The 17,851-nt window shown below is 38.7% G+C and overlaps 1 protein-coding gene across 2 annotated transcripts; it reads left to right on the forward strand.

The window, feature by feature from the left end:
• Nucleotides 1-7,581: 7,581 nt before the first annotated feature.
• acp1 (acid phosphatase 1) lies at nt 7,582-17,463 on the forward strand. Of its 2 annotated transcripts, none has more exons than XM_083898791.1 (6): nt 7,582-7,715; nt 8,889-8,962; nt 9,845-9,958; nt 14,123-14,184; nt 15,524-15,629; nt 17,177-17,463. In XM_083898791.1, exons 1-6 carry the CDS (start codon nt 7,673-7,675, stop codon nt 17,252-17,254), a joined length of 477 nt encoding a protein of 158 aa, XP_083754917.1. In that variant the 5' UTR covers nt 7,582-7,672; the 3' UTR covers nt 17,255-17,463. The 2 variants fall into 2 exon arrangements, with proteins under 2 accessions (XP_083754917.1, XP_083754916.1); XM_083898790.1 differs by lacking the exon at nt 9,845-9,958 and adding an exon at nt 10,023-10,136.
• Nucleotides 17,464-17,851: the final 388 nt, after the last annotated feature.

The following is a 17,851-nucleotide window of genomic DNA, read 5'->3' on the forward strand; positions in this document are numbered from 1 at the left end:
TACCAAAAATAATGGAGTGAATAGGAAGGTGACTGTCTGTTCCTGAGCCCAAAACATGATTCCAAGTCAATGATAATGTTGCTGTGTGAGAGAACTCTAAGTAAATACATTTGCTTTTGAAATAGTAAACTGATGTTGGTGTTTACACCTTGTTTCAGCTGCTGTCGTTTTCTCAAAAAACCATTACAGAATACACCAGAACGCAAGTTAAATTCTGATTTAAACGCTTATCCTAAACTGTTAATGACAAACAGGTGAATTATATACTAAAATAATTCCACCTACGGTTAATGCACTGACCCTGAACCACAACATCCATGGTTTGAGTGAAACATTTGTTGCATGTTATTTTCCTCCTCATTATTGTCTTCCCTGCTAATTTTTTTCATACAATTCCTTTAAAATGACTTGTCCTGAGGAGGAAGCTACAATAGCATGCACACACACAAACCATGTCTTCAAAACCTCCTGTGTTTCATCTTATTCATTATGTTGTTGGCATGCTGTCTGACTGATGCCTGAAATCTTCTTAATTGGAAAAAGAGAGAGGAAGCAGCCTACGGTTAGGAGCAGAGTAAACATGAGCGCTGACATATTTAGTCGTTTTCCCATGAGCTCTCTGACTTTAATTTCATTCTCGACTTGTGCCGCAAGATGGCAAAACTTATTCTACACTTAAATGCGGGAGTGCATCATCTGCTAATTGTGTGTTTATTGATTCATTCACAATAATTAGCGCCCATCCTTGAGACGTGAATGAACCTGGCTGACTCGAATAAAAATGAATTGCAAATGATTAAATTTAATTGCCACAGGCATCTTTCGCTAGCGGTTATTGTTTGAGTCTTATGTAAACTAATGAGATAATTAGTCATTACGCATTCAGCACTAATTTTACAGGAATATAAGGTCACCGTCACCTCCCACTTAATCAGTCACTATTTATCACAGGCGCGTCTTACTGTATTTCTGTAAACAACTGTGTGGATGATTACTGGACTTTTTTTAATGGCACTTCAAACATTTTAATCGTCCATTTTTTTTTGTATTACTTTGTGGCCTTTTGTGGCAAATAAATTTAAAAGCTAATCAATATTTTTATACGACATGTAGCAGTAGCTCCAAGGCTAACTTCAGACTGAGACACAGCTGCAGACGTACAAAGCCAATTAGATAAAATCTGAATATGCAAAGTAAAATACATTTTCCTGGCAGTTTGAATAAGGCGTCTGAAGCTTCGTCTCACAGCTCATATCACACACCCTTCCTTAGGGTTTTTGTTTTCCCCTCACTGCTCTCATCATCATCATCATCATTTGTTAAAGCTCACATAGAGTGGTCCTGTTGCACATATATGTTAGTTATGGAGGTCTACTTACATACATGAACTTGTTTTTATGGTCAAAAACCTCCCAGCTACTGTAAATGAGCCGATAGAAATCTCTCTTTTCTGACGCTGTCCTCAGCCGCGATATTTGCGACTGAAATCTCACACCCAGACGACAGAGTGTGTTGTGATTGGCCAGCCAGCGTAGAGCCTTCCCAACTGTCTTGTGATTGGCCAATACCCGGAAGTGACATAATCGGCACACCCGCTCTCGGTGGATGTACTGCTACGAGCCAGGTATGCCCCTCATGTGTTCAAAGAAATTTAGAATGGAGTAAACAACATTCTTAAATTAAGACCAGTATGACTTGTTTGTTCCGCTACTTCTTTTGGAGATGCCGAATGCGTATCCACCTATCAGGACTGGGTTTCCTTTCTTTCCTTTATTCATTGATTCATTAATTCATTTATTTATTCAAAAATGCAAAATGCTTTGGCAGCCTCCGACACAGAGGGAATCGTCCACACAAGGCTCAGTGCAGATGTCCATATATCCGCAAATTTGTCTGCCAGAAATTGTGCTTCAAGGCGACCACAGTGCATGCACTTTTCAGTGTGGATGAACAACAATCCATAGCATCCACACCTGTCCATGTGCACGTTCTGAAGCTTTGTGGAACTGAGTTTAGTGTCCACTGGAGTGTGACTGATGTACATTTTGCCATCAGTATGTGCAAGTGAAGCTTTTTCTCCTCATATTTGTGGTATTTTCAATGCACTGGTGTAGGCTGATTTAAGAATTACAATGATAATAGAACTATACATTCCTGGTGTCCGTAGCCATCAGTTTGACAACTTGTTTTTCCTGCTCATAATTTGTTTAAAAAGTCACATAAAGTAAATAAACCTATTCATGTAGAAGAATATCTGGAATATATATGGAAATGCTACTTCATTTTACAACCAAGACCAACAGTTTGAAAATATTGTAATTCCTGCCATATGAAAACTTGATCCTGCAGTTCTCAAGTCTTTGAAAAATAGCCTGCTCAACTATGAAAATAAACAACTGAAAGAATAACTATAAATAAATATGCACTGTTGAAACCCAGTTACTGGAGGTTTTTGTTTTTGTTGCAGGTCAGTTATCAGATTCTTTTTCTCTGTGTTCACTGATGTCATGGTGTCGTCCACTAATGCATAACTGCTGCATTACCAAAAAAAGAGAAGAAGGTGAAATCTCAAGTCAGGGCTACACATGTGATATTTATCCAAATGTCGTCTGATAGTCTGGTGGAGTCAACGATGAATAATCTGTCCTGGAGCATTAAATAAGCATATTAATTAGATTTACATTTTTATTTTAATGATAAATATGACATATGCACTCAATAAGATGTATACATTTCACATGGTAATGTGAAAATAACAGGGTTTCTTTGAAAATTCACCCACTTAGCTTTTTTTTTACATTCATCACATTGAAATGATTCAAATCTTTGATTGTGGTTGATTCAATCACATGCTTGATTGCAAAAAAACAGGGAATAAATAAAACCACCATAGTGCAATATCAAAAACAAACTTTGCAAGTGTAATGAGAGCGAGCCAAACATGAAAGAACAAAGCATCTGAAGTCTTTAATTATTATTCATAGTAATTATTTCCGACGTCTTAAAACACGGCAGGCCTGGATTTCATAAGTTCTTGTCCTGCACTTAATGTTTCCTTTTATATTAAAGAATGTTCTAAAGGAAAATTGCTGTTTTGGCGAAACACTGTTCTGACCCCGTCCATCACATCTGTAACTGGGAACACACCAAAAACACCCTCTTCTCTTAGAAAGTGGGAGGCTAATAGTCACATGTTGTCCAGATTAAAACGAATCCTTGCATGAATAATGGATCAGCGAGAGAAATCGAATGGAAGCACGTTTTTTTTTTTTTAGCCAATGGGATTTTCTGCACAAGAACATCTGTGACATTCTTCATTTGAATTCTCATGATGCGGAGCAAACGAAAAGAAAACTGTGAAGATTAATGACTGCGATGCCTGTGTATGTCGTTTATGTCGATGCGTTTTTCCACTAATGAAGAAGGATACATAAATTCCGTGTGCAAACTATTAACACTTACACTAAAAAAAAAAGTGCAACCCCAACATAAGCTCAGCTACCTGTGTATGAGACACTACACTTTTTTCATGACTCTGCTCTTTTTTTTTTTTTTATCAAGTTGTAGTGTGGTGGTAGGGTTTGGCTTCCACTTTCACTTTTTGGCTTCACAACACGTGGAGACTGTATTCATAACATTGCATGCTGAGTACACTAAAAAAGGGGGCCGGCAAAAGCATTGAAATGAGATGACATCTTTTGGCAACAAATGCTGTACTGTATATACATCCTTTAAATTTAGAGCATGCCGTTTGTAGGGTGCTAAGCAGAGGCCGATTGTGGACGAGAACAAAGCTGTTTTATTCTGTGTCTCTCAGCAGCATTGTGTTCAGTCTCGTTTTTATTATGATTCACTGTTTGGCCCAGATGAGGGTGTTGAGCTTACAGCAGAGACGAGAGACAATGAACATGGTAAATAGAAAATAAAGACCAATTAATTGTCATTTGATTTGTGAGTTTTTCCTAAGACGATGTCAGTGTCCTCTCTGAAGAGCTCAGACAGCCAAACCAATAGTTGGAATAGTGCTAATTATTTTGTCATTCCTGGGGAAATGGAGGTTGCCTTGAAACCGGAGCAAGGGAGGAAGAAAAAAAAACATGTCAAATCCAAATATGTGGATCACTAAAAAAAGCAGGTGTGGCGACCCCTAGAGACAGAGAAGCGGAAATAATAAAATGTATTTACCTCTGTCTGTAAATGATTAAGATTTAATTGCTAGCAGAAATAAGTTTTCGATACCTTGACATGTTTTGACCATTTCCTGTGTTCTTTCCTCAGAAGGGTCACATGAGGTTACATGTGACGTGTGTCTTGCTTCCTGTTTCATACAGGTTTGTCAGACCTCAGCTAGAGTACCAATTTCCAGATCTCGATTGCCCTCGAAGGCCCTTCCCGAGTGTTTATTACTTTCAGAGCACAGTCCACAATGTAATTTCCCCTTTTGCACTGGTCAGATAAGGCTGATTTGTCAATTTGACAATATACATTGTGTGCTGTAGCGTGGATTGCGTGTCAATCGGTCGTTCTACACACGTACAAACACGAGCATGCTCGTAGTCTAAAAGCAAAAATGTCCACGGTCTCTCATGCCCCTCGGACACAGTGATGTCTGTCCTGCTGGGGTCAGTTATTTATTGTAGCTCTTCCAGTAGAATTACTCATTCTTAAGCTTTTGTTTTCCTCGAAGTGTGAAATACGTTACCGCTTATTTCCATCCACGTCATGGAACAGGGTAGTTTAGGGATTAGCCTGTGCTCAATATAGGTGCTTTACTTCATCCGCCGCATCTGCGTCTCATTGTTGAAGGTAAGAAGGGTTTATCCCCCGCCCTCAATCAGCGTCACAGACTGAGAAACTCAATTAAACAACATTAAACCTTTTTTTTTTTTTTTTTTTTAAATGAAAACAGAAGCAGACGGTAAGTCAAATGGTGATTTACTGGTCACATTATTTGTTTTGTCAGCTGTTGACAGACATGCATGCCCCAGCACAGATTCTTTCAGTCTGCTTTTCCTCTCCAAGAGGAAAGAGGTCAATAATACAGTGTATTTAGTTGTCACAGTTGCTTTCACAGCCGCAACCTGGTTCAGTCAAACTCTGTGCTTATTCTCATTCATATTCTCACACCTGCAGTGCACTGGATGTTTAATCCATTGTCCTGGACTATGTTCTCTTCAGTCTCTCTGAAGTCTTTGGTATTTTTTTTTGTCAGTTGGATCTCTACAGGTGTGACAAAACACTTCCTGTGTTTGCCTTTGTTGTGCCTCCCAGGAATCCAGATGTAAGTCTGAGCGTCATAAGGACGCTGCAGTTGGATACAGTCACTCCAGAGGTGTTGAATGCTTTGTTTCTCTTTACACGTTTTCCTTCTCTTTTTACATTTGCTGGCATCACAAACGGCACAACCGGCTTACAAGACGAGACGATGGACAAGTGCACGTAATATTAACACATCTGTGTACACAGCTGTATGGTGATTGTGTGGTTCCATAGTCTTGAATGGATGTAGTCATGCTTTCATTGTTTCTTATAAAATAACATTGAGTTTGACATCCATCCACCTATTATCTACTGCTTTATCCTCCACCGGAGGGTCACGGGGGTTGCTGTGCCTATCTCAGCTGACATAGGGCGATAGGCGGGGTACACCCTGGTCAGTTTGCCAGTCCATCACAGGGCCACATATAGAGACAAACAACAATTCACTCACACCTACAGTCAATTTAGAGTGACCAATTCACCTAATCCCCATATTGCATGTTTTGGACTGTGGGAGGAACCCGGAGAAAACCTACGCACACACGGGGAGAACATGAAAACTCCTTGCAGAAAGGCCCTTGTTCCAAACGGGGCTCGAACCCAGGAACCCGGGTCTTCTTGCTGCAAAGACAAGATTGCTAACCACTATACCAACCGGGGGCCCCTGAGTTTGACTTACTATATGAAAATATACTTTATTAACACAGATTCCACTGTAATTAAACCTTAGCTGTTACCAGAATTAAAACTTTAGTAAACCACCACGTTGAAGTTAAACTGATGATCCACCCTCTAACGCTTCCTGAAAATCTTTGATTTCTGAGGTGGTGATTGGAATGTTTAGAACTCATCCAGAAGTGATGACAGGAAGTATGAAGTTGACCTTTGTATTGGCAATACATTAATTCATTGTCTACTTCTTTATCCTTCATATTTTGGACTGTGGAAGGAAACCGGAGAACCCAGAGAAAACCCTTGTTCCCTCTGGGTTTGCAAACCCAGGTCTTTATGCTGCAAGGCAACAGTTCTAGCCAATTGTATTCTGAATTCATATCCATAATAATCAAAGAAAACATTACCGTGTTACTCCCAATTTGTGCAGCTCTTTCAAACAGACTCGGAGACAAAAGTCAAAGATTAATATGAGTGTGAGACCAATGCCTGATATGGGGTAATGTGCATTGATCAACACATTGCTCTTGAAACAAGGTCACACTACTGGCATAGAAGCGATGCTGTAATTTTCCATAAATTTGAGACAATAGGTCATTGTAAAGAAAGAATGTGATGCAATGCAGCACTGTGTAATTACAAAAGTCATCTGTTTTGCTCCAGGATTTTCTCTCATGACCTGTGCAATTCTCACCCGGCCTTAGGAAATCACACCAGGAGTCCACACACAAGGAACATTGTGTCTTGAAATGGGCCGATTTACCCATATTGTTATCTGACATCGTAAGAATTGTGGATTTCATCAATCGTGACGATGAGTTTGCACGTGTCTTCTACCCAGCTGTGTATCCACGTCAATGGGTATATTCCCTCGTAAGATGATAATCCTCCCTGCAACTTTAACTTTTGCTATCAACACTTCAAGACAGAAGTTTACTAATCTGGTGATAAAAAGTAAGTGATTGTTACAGGCTGGTGAGCCAGATTTGCATGCGTTTCAGATCAGTGGAAATTTGTTCTTTCCTGTCTGGCAAACAAATGTCTTTTTTTTATTATTTATTTACCAAATACCTTGTAAGACCAAGTCATTGAAACAAGAACAAACCCATGCAGTTGACAAATATGGGGAAAATTAACCAAATAGAATATATTTTTATTTTATTTCTGCATAATCCATATCACTTCCAATCACAATTCCATTTAGCTGCTGAGTAGATGCAGAAAGTAGCTAAAACTATTCACAAGTTTTTACACAGTATGTATATGTGTGTATAAAATGTATTTGTTCAATGATTTCCAACAGGCTGTACACTGAGATAATACAACTGTTCCAAGTTGTAAATACCTCTTAAAATAGTTTTTTATTCCTTTAAACTTTAACCTTTAATGTTTGATTCCTTTCCTTTCAAATGGGAAATGTTACTATTTTAAATGTATTATTATAATATCTGTACTAGTTATTATAGACATATAAGTAAAAGTAAAATAATATGAAGTGTTATATTATAATAAAGTAGCCGACAGTAAATGTACAGGAAGAACATTGTAGTACTGCAGGAGAAACTTCCTTGACCAGACTGAAAAACAATCCATTATCCACAGGTGGACTGACTGACTCTCTGAGCTGCAGTTCAGTCCCCGACCGAGGGAGGCAGCAACGCGACGCATTCCACTCCTGCTGCCGGAAACGAGACGGAGAAGACGGAAGAAGCGAGGACAGCAACAAAAGATCAGCGTCAACATGGCAGGCAGCTGTAACAAGTCTGTTGTGTTTGTTTGCCTGGGTAAGAAGCTGGTTTTAACCCAATATATTATCAAAAGTATATATAAGTATGTATAACATGTCTTTACAGGTCACGGGGTGTATTATGTTGTCATAATGTGACACGAGTTACGTTTCTCTTTTCAAAACCGAAACCTAACAGACATCCGCTAATAAATGAATGAATGACTATTGGTAAAATATGGTTATTCGTTAACAGAAATGTCCGTCTCGTGTGATGGAAGCACGAGCTACACAGTGTGTGTTGTGAAAACGTCGAGTCACATTTTCGGTGATATCTTGTTACAGAGTTTTGCAAATGTCGACCGGTTTATGTCATCGGTCAGTTTACGGCAGGTCAAAGTACATGATGGAGGCTGACGGCTTCCCTGTCCCACTAAAACAACTCACAGCCAATCAGAACACAGAGAGACATTAATCATTAGTTATCATTACTGCAGCTGTTGTCTCCCCGAGGTCAACAAAAAACCTCACCTTTTCATATTATAAATAAATAAATAAAACGCGCATAATAATGATAAAAGGCGGTAAACACAAAGTAATCAAAAGTAATTTAACTTAAGTAAGACTGTTGATTAATGAAATTAAATAAGAAAACATTGTTCCTCGTCCTCCATAGGTAATAAAATGTGACATGAAGTATTAAATGTGTCAAATGTTAATGCAGGATTACTTTTAGCTCTTTGTGTGGCATATATGATTTAATAACCCTTTACTTTTTTTTAACCTTGTGGTGAAAACATTTACTTTTCATAACAAGTTAGTTGGCACCACTCACAGTCTGATCTGAAATTGTCCAAACTGATCTCTGTGGCAGAGTTTAAGTCGATTTCCACTGATCGTCAAGATAAACCCTTTTGATGGATGTGAATTCTTCTAATTTTTTTCCAGGGTCATTTTAGTAACTGTACGTGTGTCCTTGATCTTGTATTTTTGATTGGTTATATGCTGTGTTTAATTCATTGTCTGTGACTGTTGTGCTGCCTTCTTGGCCAGGTCACTTAGAAATATTTCTTTTTCATCTGGTTAAATAAAGCATAAATATGTTGTCAGATGTAATGTGTAATATAGCAGAACATAAACTAAGACTATGACATGTATATTGTGTATTGTAGGTGAATACCTGGTGTGTACCTTTTTTAAAAATGTAAAAACTTGTCTGGCTTTGAAACAGGGAATATTTGCCGATCCCCCATCGCTGAAGCCGTCTTCAGGAAGATGGCCACAGATGCAGGCGTTGTTGATAAGGTAGTCACGTTATTATAATATTAATACATGCACACACCTTTTGTCCTTGAAATGTGTTATTTAGTACAGCTATTAAATTAGCAAAAATATATAAGTGTTGAGCACACAATGGAAAGACTTTGCAATCAGAGCAGCTTTACAGGTTTTGTTTTGTATCTTCACTGGCAAGTAAATGTAGGTAAGCCCTCGTAAAACATCAACACACTGCTGACGCAAGTAACACTTTCATAAAAGTTTTCTGTAGCTTAAGCTCGGATTTACCCCTCGTTTGAACTAGGTATGATGTTGTTCTATTGCATCTCTACTGAGTTATTGTCTGGGCTTTAACTGGTCCACTGAAAAGCCAGACTCTTGACTCCACTTGTGCCATAATCCACCAGATTCACATAATTAATTCAAAATGATGTGCATGCAATCGTTCATTTCTATTAGTGTGGACAAATCTGCACTCAAATGCAAGAGTTTGAATGGTTCTTGCCATTACATTTACATACAGTACATTATTAATCAAAGCAGGGCTGAGCGATATGAGCGTCATTTTCAAATCCATTGATATTCATAATTATAATAATAATAATAATAATAATAATAAATGTAAACTGACGCAAGACTTGTTTTTGTGATTTCATGTCTTATACCTCAAAATACATTAGTGCATAGTTAATGGTGACAAATGAGCGGTTATTGGTATTAAAGGTTGGCTGATGATCACAAATAAATGTAATATCATTTTTATTGAGTGCCTAGTAATTTTCTATATGTCATGGTTCATACATGACATACAGTTGAAGCTCTGAAGGACATGGCACAGTACTTTAATGTCTGAGCTTGAGTTACACAGTTGAATCAGACTTGTGTTATTCTTCCCTGTGCTCTGACCAGTGGAGGATAGACAGTGCTGCCACCTCCACCTATGAGATAGGAAACCCTCCAGACTACCGTGGCCAAGCCTGCATGGAGAAGCATAATGTGCCAATGAGGCATGTAGCCAGGCAGGTATGACCACCTCTACACTTCTTTACAGTAGTTAGCGTCCCCTTTTTCCTCTCTGTTGTTGCAGTGGGTCATAGACAGTGGTGCCACATCCGACTGGAATACAGGCAGCTTACCGGACGCCCGTGGTCTGGATTGTCTCAGGAGTCATGGCATTGAGACAAACCACAGGGCCCGACAGGTACAACCAGATGTGTCATTGCTCTCCTCACATCACGGATGCTTTTGTGTATGAGTGAAGTTGGAAAAATTACACCTACACTTACACTAAAAACTAGTACCTTGTGCCTTTGGTTTTAAAACACAGTCACATATTTAATGACTGAGTTTACCAAGTTCAACTTTGCCACTTTGTTATCTTTGTATTTCCTTCTTTTCTTTACTTTTCCCATGAGTTTCCTGTTGCACCTTTGTCTCGTTATGTAATTAATTATTTTTCAGTGTAATTATAGCCTTGTATTTTACAGCCTTTTACATTGCCACAGTGTGGTGTTAGTTACTGCGTCCTTCTTGTTTGTGATCCTTGTGGTTTGCCTTCACATTTTGACAGTTTTAATTGGATTTTTTGGAATTTTGTCTGCACCCCCTGTTTGTGTTAGCACTGTTTGGACTGGCATTTGACTTTTGCCTACTTTAACAGTACACTCTTGTCTCTTTTTGTTTATATAAACAAAAATGACTTGTTCTGTAGAAATAAAGTTTAGTGTGGTGAGGTAGCTGTGGCTCAGTGGTGGAGACTTAACTCCACTTAACCCCTTGTTGGCCCTGATGTCTGTGAAGACTGTATTTGAATGGGTGTTATAAATATGTGATAGGAAAGTCATTGCACAATGTGTGAGTGAATGGCAACAACTGTAGTGTAAACTGTTGCCATTTAAGCTGGTGTAGCCCAACCCTCGGATACAGTGACGTCTTGTGAAAGTTTTGTCACATGCAAGAGGAAGTAAAAATGTGGCCTCATCAGATGTGGAAGTTTGGTGCGTTCATACATGTTCTCGGAGCCGTCCGCTTTGTGATCCGTCTGAGCAGGGCCTTAGCTTCTGAGGACACAACCCTAGGGTTTAAGGGATCTCATGACTTGTTCCAAAACAGAAAGAACCAGTTTGAACTTTAAACAGTATTTGAGTTTTTCTTTCTTTCTTTTTCAGCTCCTTATGTTATTTTATATACACAAGTTATCTACTATCTTTTTTAGGACTTCAGATCTGTCTGGACAATGTATTCAAGCTCTACATTCTTTACATTTAGGCACAACACTTATTAGTTTTAATTTCCACCAGGAAAGGCTGTAAAAGTTTTACCATAGTTTTGTTTAGTTGGGTGATAATTGTATAAAGAGACATTTGCACAGCTGTTGTATATTTCATTTCAGAAATAGTTCAGCACAGCTGCTTTCGAGTTTTTTCGAGAACAAAAAACGTGCTAATGGCAAAGAGACACATGCAGTACTGACAATTAGCTGGATGTGATGATTGATAGGACGAGTTAGTAATGTTTGGTTCACTGCCAGGTAAAATGAGACGATCTATAGTCTTAAAGGATTTAAATTGTTTGTTGCCTGACCGGTGTTTCTCGTTAAAATTCTTTGAAATAAATCTTAACGTCGGGATACATGTTAATAAATACTCATAAAAGCTATTGCCTCACCATCTTGTTCATATTTAACATTCCAGCCCAGTTTTCCCCTCTTTGCTTGAAGCATAGCATTTGCTTAATTAGCCAGGCAAACCCTCACTGGCACATGTTTGTGTTGGTACAGCAGTTGATATTTATGTGATTCCCTCTCACCGCCAAGATCTATCTGTAAATATGGTGGAAACGTGATATGTTGTTTTTCCAGAGTAGATTTTAGGTCAGGTCTGCACACGTTTGGAGTTTGATTTGTCATCCATCTTTATCTCTTGTTGTATACTTGATTGTCGGTGAAGGTGATGGAGAACATTGTGATCAGATTGAGGTCGACTTTGCAAAAATGATGGCATCTGTTTGAGGTGTGACACTGATGAAGCCAATCAATCACTGTATCGCATTGCAGCATATGTTTTAAATCCTGTAATGGGCCTGCTTTTACCCCCAGAGTTTTGTCCACGTACGGCTTCCAACTGTTATGATGTACTGGTTTTTGTCCTCAGTGCAATCCTGAGAGATCTCACCCTATGCCTGAGATCTAATCTCCTCAAACCAGGGGAGCGGTTCAACCCTTGGCTTAAACCCAGCCAAATCCATAAATTGAGCGCTGACGAGCATTTCTCTTTCCTGTTTTCCTTTATCACCATATTCATTTATTTTCACTGGCCTTTGCTCATCATCTAATTTGTCCTTTTTGTCACCCAATTTATTTTGCTTGGTAAAGTTTACAGTACCATTGGCACTGCCAGTTTTCAAGCCGTATGTCCAGACATCCAGGTTTTGTGCTATTCCCAGCCAGACGTTAGATTTAGGACCAGTGTTTAGTGGCATCAAACAGCAATTAACTAAATATATTTGTCTAAATGCTCCTTACTAAATCTATATGAGAAAATAAGGTCGCCTTCAGGTAGCATAAAAACACGAAAAGCCCTTCCTATTGAGCCAGTGTTTGAGTTGTTCATAGTTTTGTGGAAGAGCTCCAGCAGTTCTCAATTTCCAAGTAATTATGAATAAATATGAAACATAATTGTAAATATTTTGTTCAGTTTCTATTGACATATCCCTCCAAATCCTACATTTTTATATCAAACATGAGTACATTGTCCTTGAGTGAACTTATGATAAATAAATGTGCATCAGTTTTAGTCATAAATACCATTTTGTTGTAGTCACATTCATTTCACCTGTCATTGTTTTGATTTTATTGCTGTAAGTTACAGGTTGAGTTTTTGGTCTTTTTCCAACACATTGCAAAGCTAAGTGAAATATTTGGCACTGATTTGTTACTATAGTGTTTTCCACATGTCAATAATGATTTAAAAACACAATTTCCCCTATTTAGCATTTTCCTAGCAGTATATAGTGATATTTGATTTAGGTGGTTAGTGGGAGGATCTGTCAGTCCTCCTCTTGAAAAAACAAAATATTCATTGCTTCATATAACAAATAAATTATTCAAGCAGAATATTTTTTGTGTGTGGAACAAGTACAACATTTGAGAACATCATTTGGAGGTTTGGGGAAACACTGATCCCGTCAACATTTTCAAACTTTGTTGACACTTTTTAGACCAAACAACGAAATGATTGGGATTTATAAAGAAGATAAATTAACGGCTTTTGCACAAGAGCTGAGTAGTCAGCACAGTCTGCTGTGATTGTCATCACCAGTGTTTACCACTGTGTGCGAGAGAAGGGGCTTGCGAGTGTTCAAATGAAAAATACATAGCCAGACACTGTTGGCATTTTACAACATAAGAGTTCTACCAAACATCCGTTTACTCCACTGCTGGTAAATGAATGTCCATGGTTGTCTCTCTGATTAAAAACATCTATAGTTCAACATCTGGAGCATACAGGAGTTTTATTCATGTTTCCTTTTGTTCTTCTCCTCTGTCATTTGCCCCTTGTTGCCCTCACGACTGAGGCATTTGTACAAATTGGCACAGTGAACTCTTTGCACAACTCCCCTCTGCATCTTTTTCAGATCTGTTACCTTTAAGATTGCAGACCTGGGTAATTTGGTTACGCCCCTGGTCACCGTGGCAACAACAAAAGTGTTTTAATACCAATAGTGTTTTCCCAGTCAACAAAAACAAAAGTGGCATATCTGTTCACCACACAGCCAGACAACAAAATGCTTGTTGTAGTTCAGATGGCTATAATTGGAACTATGATCTGTTTTCATGCTGTGCGCAGCTCAAATAGTTTTCCCACACAACAGCGGAGCAAAATGAAGTCAGCTACCCTTGCTGAGTAAACAGCTCTTTGTGGAACACTGTGGCAGCTTCTTCTCGTTTCATTTACCCACTTTTAAAATTGACACACTGACAAAGAATGGCAAACACGTTCTGTCGGCTTTTGTAGACCGAAATGATGTCGTTATTCGGCGGCACCGACCGATCAAAACCCATTGTGTGGATCTTTGAGGTCTGATGACACATTTGCACAGCCACCTGTGGATCTTCGTGATAAAGTGTTGAATTGTATTTTTTCGGTAAGCCAAATGTAATGTTTGTCTTGTCTTCTCCACTTCCAGGTGACCAAGAATGATTTCACAGGCTTTGAATACATTCTCTGCATGGACGAGAGTAATTTGAGGTACAGTATTTTATCATGCTGCAGTGTTTGTTTCCCCCTGAGTTTGGGTCATAGTGGCATGCACAGTGGCTTAAAAGTCCCATATTATGCAAATTCAACTTTTTAATAATTTAAGTACTTATAATTGGGACTCTGGAAGTGTGAAAAAAGATGACTCACTCATGTTTTTCTGGTCCTCCTCCGCTTTGTCTATAAAACACGCGAGAGTGCTGGCGAGGGCAATGGTATCCGAGAAAAGCGGAAGTCAGCAAAGTGAAATGTTCTATTCTTGGCTCCACAGTGCAGCACAGAGTTCTACACAAACTTCCAGCCTCAGAGGATTTATCTGTCAAGTGGATATTATGTATGATCACTTTTTTAACTGCTGTTAGCTCCCAGTAGCCTCTGTGGCGGATGTCATTTCCTGTCCCTTAAGTTTCGTTTTACTTTTTTTTTAAGGTGGACATAAAGAGATACTACTAAACCGAGCGTTCTGAACAGGGCTGTTTTGGCAGGGTGATTGAACTGCTGTGGTGCTTCATTCTTATGGTATTTTGACCAAAGCATGTGACAGAAATGTTCACTAGGACACCAGGGAACTAGCTTAACTTGGAGAAATAGGGTATAATATGAGTCCTTTAAAACACTGGTGTTGTGTGAAGTGTCTTTTCTTGTTGCTTAGTGGTTACCGTGGATCAAGGCTGGCGTCTTGACAGTGATTTTAACGCCACATACACACGAAAAATGGTAGTAACATTGAACTACAGCTAACTTGAAGGTGAATGCCTCCCTTTAATGAGCAATATCCTTTCTTAAGCTCTTACCAAAGGTCATGGGTGAGGGTGGGGGGGGATTTTTTTTTTTGCTACTTTGAACATTTAGGGATCATTTAGAAATCACATGCCCATGGCAGATCTGATCTGTAAGCAGCTTACTGAGTTCCTTGGATGCCTCGTCTATGCTCTTTGGGCAGTTTTTCCCCCGTTTTCTCTCCCACACATCCCCCCCCCCCACAAGTGCTAAGCTGTCCAGACTGTGAAAATAAGACAAAACGCTAATATGTCCATGTTAAGTATTGTTTTAACATTTTTTTGGTGAATATTATTACATTGTTCAGCAGCTGTGCCTTGGCAGGAAGTTTACGATGCATTTGTTATTTGAAAGTCTTTAAAACGTGACAACAGCTTTAGGGAAAATGGAGAGGTCACTCTTTTTCTTCTAAGAACAGGATAAAAAAAAAATATGTCTTTTGTTCCCTCCCTGTTTTTACAGTTCAGACAACATGTGCTAGATCCTTGTGTTTATTTCCTTGTTGTGCGCTCTCATGAAGTAACGTGCTGTTGCTTCATCGCCTTCACAGAGACTTGAAAAGCAAAGCGAGCGCCATGAAAAAGTCCACAGCCAAGATTGAGCTTCTTGGTTTATATGATCCGCAGAACCAGAGGATCATCGAAGACCCGTACTATGTAAGTATTCGAGTTAAATAGGATTTTTATTGAAGCATAATAAATATGATTTCCACACATTGAGAATATGTGTTTACATATGACACGTAATAAGCCCACTTAATGCATTTTATAAATAAAGAAGCTACAGCACAAAAATAACAGCTGGGAAGCTGTACAACTGAAAAATAAAAGAAGTTCCACATTTATGTCAGATTAAGAAATTAATACAAATAAATGTCAAATAATAACATTTTTACAGTTGTAAATTGTCCTCAATTTTGAGGTGAAAAATTTGTTTTTGACACGTGTTAAAAGCTTTGAATGATGGTGACCTTTCAGACATAATTGTAACTTAAACCTTGCTAAATTATGATTTGAAGTGTGGAGTTATTTACCTTTGTGTGACCCCTGTTCACCTGAGATCAGAGGAAAAAATATAGGAAAATAAGACGTTCAATATCTCAAGTCATCGTAGCGTTCCAAGTAGAGATGGTTGTTGGAAGACTCATTGCTCAAAGTTGGAGACCAGTTGAGAACTTGCGCTTTAATAACCTCAAACTATTTAATGGTGCATGGCCAATGCAATCTGTCGGTTACCTTTGAACAAAGAAAAATGTCATTTTCCCCAGTGGATATGCAAAATACTACTTGTACTGTCCGTATTCCAAAAATGGTTTTAAGGACAAGGAATGGATTAGGATATGTTACACAGTGGGCGGTGGAGTTACTTTATCCCAAGTCCATGACGGTGGACTGAGCACTTCACTCTGCAGGTGCTGAGGAGTGAATCCACTCTCCATATGGAGCAACACAACAAACAGACTGCACTGCAGCTGTAAAATGTGCACAAAACACCACTAAAAGTAATTTAACTGTTATTTAATTATGTTAATATGAACGGACGAGTGCATTTTCTGCTTTCAAATTAGTTTTTATTTCCTCTCCATGTTCCATGGCTCAATCATTGCTCTTGTGCCTTGCGGGATTTTTTTCTGCAGCCAAATAATTTGGAACCAGGTCCATGGCTGCTGTTTATCATCTTATGGCTTATGAGGAGGAACAGTGGAGGGGGAGTAAATGAAAAGTTTGATTTGTGATGATAAGATTTAACTCCACAAACTCTCCATTCGTCTTTCTTTCTTTTTTCTTTTTTTTACAACTCCTATAAATTAATGGTTATGTTGCTCGAAAAGTATTCATTTCCTGTATGGTCTATACGGAGAACAGATCATTTTGCCTCTTTTGTCAAACAAACATCCCAAGATGCAAGTCATCGCATTAGGGATGTGGTTCGAGGAAGAGTTTGTGGTTGACCACAGTTTGACTGTAGTCATTTGTGTTAGTTTGTCTCATGTTCTTGGCTTTGAACCCTATGTTTCTGGAAAGAATATCAGACTGTGTTCCCTTGCCATCGACCACATGGCATGACAGTAATGTGTATCACTGCGATGTAGTTAAATGTCCCAACAAATGGATCAGTTGCAGTTGCCATACAACATTAATCTCTCACTATTGTCACTGAAATTTATTTTGAATTTTTGTTTCCTTTATGTTTTGTCTCTTAGGGAAGTGCCTCCGACTTTGAAAAGGTGTATGAGCAGTGCTTGCGCTGCTGCAAAGCTTTTCTGGAGGCAAACTCCTAACGACGCGTGACCTTTCCCTGAGTGCGTAGGACACACGTAAATAATCCCCACAAGAGCGCTGCGGTGTGTCGCACAAGCACTCGGCAGTACCGACCCTGGTGTAGATGTCAATGAAAGTACTTGTAGTCATAGTGTTGTATATGTTGCACAAGCCGCACATTGTGTATGATGACAACAGCTCTGCGTGGACACGTTTGATTTAATAAAATAAATTAAACAGAGTAAGTTTTGTGATTTTTGTATTACTTGTTGCTTACTAACATGCATATAAGTAGCATACTAGCCCTTTATTAGTAAATATAAAGCACGTATTAACACCTTATGTAGGAAAAATCTTAAATCATGTCGTAATAGAGGTAGAATAAGGTGTTAATATGTGCTTAATGATTGCTAATAAAGGGCTAGTATGCTACTTCTGTATGTTAGTATGCACCTAGTTAATGGTGAATATGTGTTCCCTAATCAAAAGTGTTACCGATATTAACACCTGTGTTTGATTATGCTTTTTCTAACAAAGACGAATGAGACGTCAGTTCGACTGCAAATGACCCCTCTGTGTGTTTTTGTTTTCAAACTTCGTTTCACCACGGTTGAGGT

Source organism: Microchirus variegatus (assembly GCF_963457635.1).
Source record: "Microchirus variegatus genome assembly, chromosome: 12".
Lineage (NCBI taxonomy): Eukaryota > Metazoa > Chordata > Actinopteri > Pleuronectiformes > Soleidae > Microchirus > Microchirus variegatus.

Excerpts from the sequence above, each read along its gene's own strand:
- acp1 (XM_083898791.1), top strand. The coding sequence starts at position 7,673 with ATGGCAGGCAGCTGTAACAAGTCTGTTGTGTTTGTTTGCCTGG. Across the intron at positions 9,959-14,122 it reads TGAGGCATGTAGCCAGGCAG|GTGACCAAGAATGATTTCAC; the intron begins GTATGACCACCT and ends CTCCACTTCCAG. Across the intron at positions 14,185-15,523 it reads ATGGACGAGAGTAATTTGAG|AGACTTGAAAAGCAAAGCGA; the intron begins GTACAGTATTTT and ends TCGCCTTCACAG.